The sequence below is a fragment of the Littorina saxatilis genome, linkage group LG14 (genome assembly GCF_037325665.1).
Source record: "Littorina saxatilis isolate snail1 linkage group LG14, US_GU_Lsax_2.0, whole genome shotgun sequence".
Classification (NCBI taxonomy): Eukaryota; Metazoa; Mollusca; class Gastropoda; order Littorinimorpha; family Littorinidae; genus Littorina; species Littorina saxatilis.
Window position 1 is genome coordinate 14,065,793 of NC_090258.1, and position 2,500 is coordinate 14,068,292.

At 43.2% G+C, this 2,500-nt stretch overlaps 1 protein-coding gene across 1 annotated transcript in view; it reads left to right on the forward strand.

Annotated features, from left to right (window-relative positions):
• LOC138947159 (uncharacterized) overlaps positions 1-2,500 on the forward strand; it is a 37,546-nt gene that overhangs the window by 9,910 nt on the left and 25,136 nt on the right. The window contains exons 6-7 of the mRNA XM_070318599.1: positions 1,340-1,462; positions 1,721-1,981. Coding sequence (XP_070174700.1) covers positions 1,340-1,462; positions 1,721-1,981 — 384 coding nt within the window. The remainder of the gene's footprint in view (positions 1-1,339; positions 1,463-1,720; positions 1,982-2,500) is intronic.

The window sequence follows — 2,500 nt, forward strand, 5'->3', positions numbered from 1 at the left end:
GTTTGATGACCTCCAGACATGACACGATCGAGTCTCGTTGACCATCGTCAAATTTCAAAGTCACTGCATGGTCTTGTTTGGATAAACAAAATATAAATTGCTATCATATATTTAAAGCAAGGAGGGCTCTAAAACATTTCCCATTTCTAGGGTTAGATGACCACAAACCATGACCCAAGTCAGGTTGGCATTCGGTCATGGCCTTGGCAGTCGTAGCGTTTGGGTAAAAACTTTGCCTTTAACGTTTTTGAAGCTAAAGCTGTGCATGTGAAACTTCTCACACTCCTAGACTTTGGTGACCTCCGTACTTGAAATAAGTTTGATTGACCCTTGTCAAATGTCATGGCCACAGCAGGATTATTTTCGTGTAGAAAAACAGAAAATGTATCATATTCTTGGAGATTTATTAAACAGAGCTTTATGGCCACATACACTCCCCTGGTTTGGTGACCTCCAGACACGAACCATCTCTCTTTGAACCTTGTAACATTTCAAGTTCACAGTTGGTTAAAGCGTGGGTCAAAAATTAAAAAAGTATAATTTCCTTAACGTATTTTGAAGCTTAGGGCTTTGAAAATATGTCACATTTGACGGGCGCAATGGCTTGGTGGTAAGACTCCGGCCTCCAAAGCGGAAGGTCATGGGTTCGAATCCCGGCCGCGCCTGGTGGGATAAGGTGGAGATTTGTCCGATCTCCCAGGTCAACTTATGTGCAGACCTGCTTGTGCCGTATCCCCCTTCGTCTGTACACACAAGCACAAGACCAAGTGCGCACGGAACAGATCCTGAAATATATGTCAGAGTTCGGTGGGTTATATAAACACGAATATACCCAGCATGCTTCATCTGAAAGCGGCGTATGGCTGCCTAAATGGCGGGGTAAAAACGGTCATACACGAAAAGATCCACTCGTGCAAAAACACGAGTGTACGTGGGAGTTTTAGCCAATGAACGCAGAAGAAGAAGCAGAAGAAATATGTCATACTTTCCGAGTGTTTGATGGCTTGATTCTAGCCCCAAAGCTTGTTGCTCCTGATAACATTTCAAGCTTGCAAAGTGTGTGAGTTCTGGATATTAGTAGGACATTTTCTCAGACATTTATGGGGCCAGAGGGGCTAATAACTACCAAGCTGTGTCGTATGAGCACTTCCTTTTTAATTTTTTGTTCTGTTTGGGGTAAGAGGAGTTAATCTGTGACTTTTTCCCTTTATTTGTTGTTGTTGCTGTTGTTGTTGTTGTTGTTGTTGTTGTTGTTGTTGTTGTTGTTGTTGTTGTTGTTGACGACTTTCTTGTTGACTTCCTTGTTGTTTGTTTTGACACAAGTTATGGTCTCTTTCAGAGGCCTGTTCATGGCGAAAGAACCATTGCTGGCCTGGGGACTGCTCGGCTCAGCTAGCGGACAACTGTCACTGTCGTCCTGGCTTTAAGTCTGTCGATGTCAATGGCGCGCGACTGTGTGACTGTGAGTATAGGTTTCATTTGTTCAATTATTTGTTGGTGTTGCATTTTTGAGCTTATTACATTTTGATGACTTGACGGGTTATTCCGGCTTGTTTTTGCTAGCTCATTTGTATCTGTATCCTCTTTGTTGGCATTGTTAGACGACGACGGAAACGACAACGACGACGACGACGACGACGACGATAATGATAATTTATATAGCCTCATGTCAGAATGTGAATAACAGTTCTCAAAAAGACATCCATTTTGTTCGTGTTAGTGGACACCCCGCCACTAATGGACACCTGTCAACTGTACCTAACGGACATGTACGGTACGGACACACGGTCGGGCTACACGGGAAACGTGACTGACTGCACACATCAGCGTGACGAGATCATCAACACTCGGCCTGTACGGCTGACCTTCAAGATAGGAGCTCACCTCAACCTCTCCGTGGGAAACTACCCTCGTTATCTTCACAAGTCAGAAGTCGGTGTCGTCGGCACCAGAGTGACTGCTGTGAGGGTTGCCTTGAATGGTATGATTATAATACAATTTGTGTTTGTTTTGTTGGTGGTTTTCTCTCTCTCTCTCTCTCTCTCTCTCTCTCTCTCTCTCTCTCTCTCTCTCTCTCTCTCTCTCTCTCTCTCTCTCTCTCTCTCTCTCTCTCTCTCTCTCTCTCTCTCTCTTGGGGAAACATCCTTCAATGTTAACGCATACAAAGCTTCGACTTCCTGACTTCTCTCAGATGACAGGAGACAGGTCACTTACTCTATTACACATGTCATAATTTGATTTTTTTTAAGCGCTTAATTACTTCTCTTTGTTTATTAGATCTGGCTTCTGTTAGTTTGTGCAGACAGGGGATGTTTTGTGGATTGAATTAGTCCCGTAACTGACAACAATTCTGTCTGCAAAATTATTTCAGCAAAGAAATCTCTTTCTGTTCAGGAAATAATAAGGCTGTCGACTTTGGTATTTGGTGGCAGACGTTGACAAACTTTAAACTCGAAGTGTGTTTATTATGGTTATGCTATTTGACTACTGTCGTATTCAG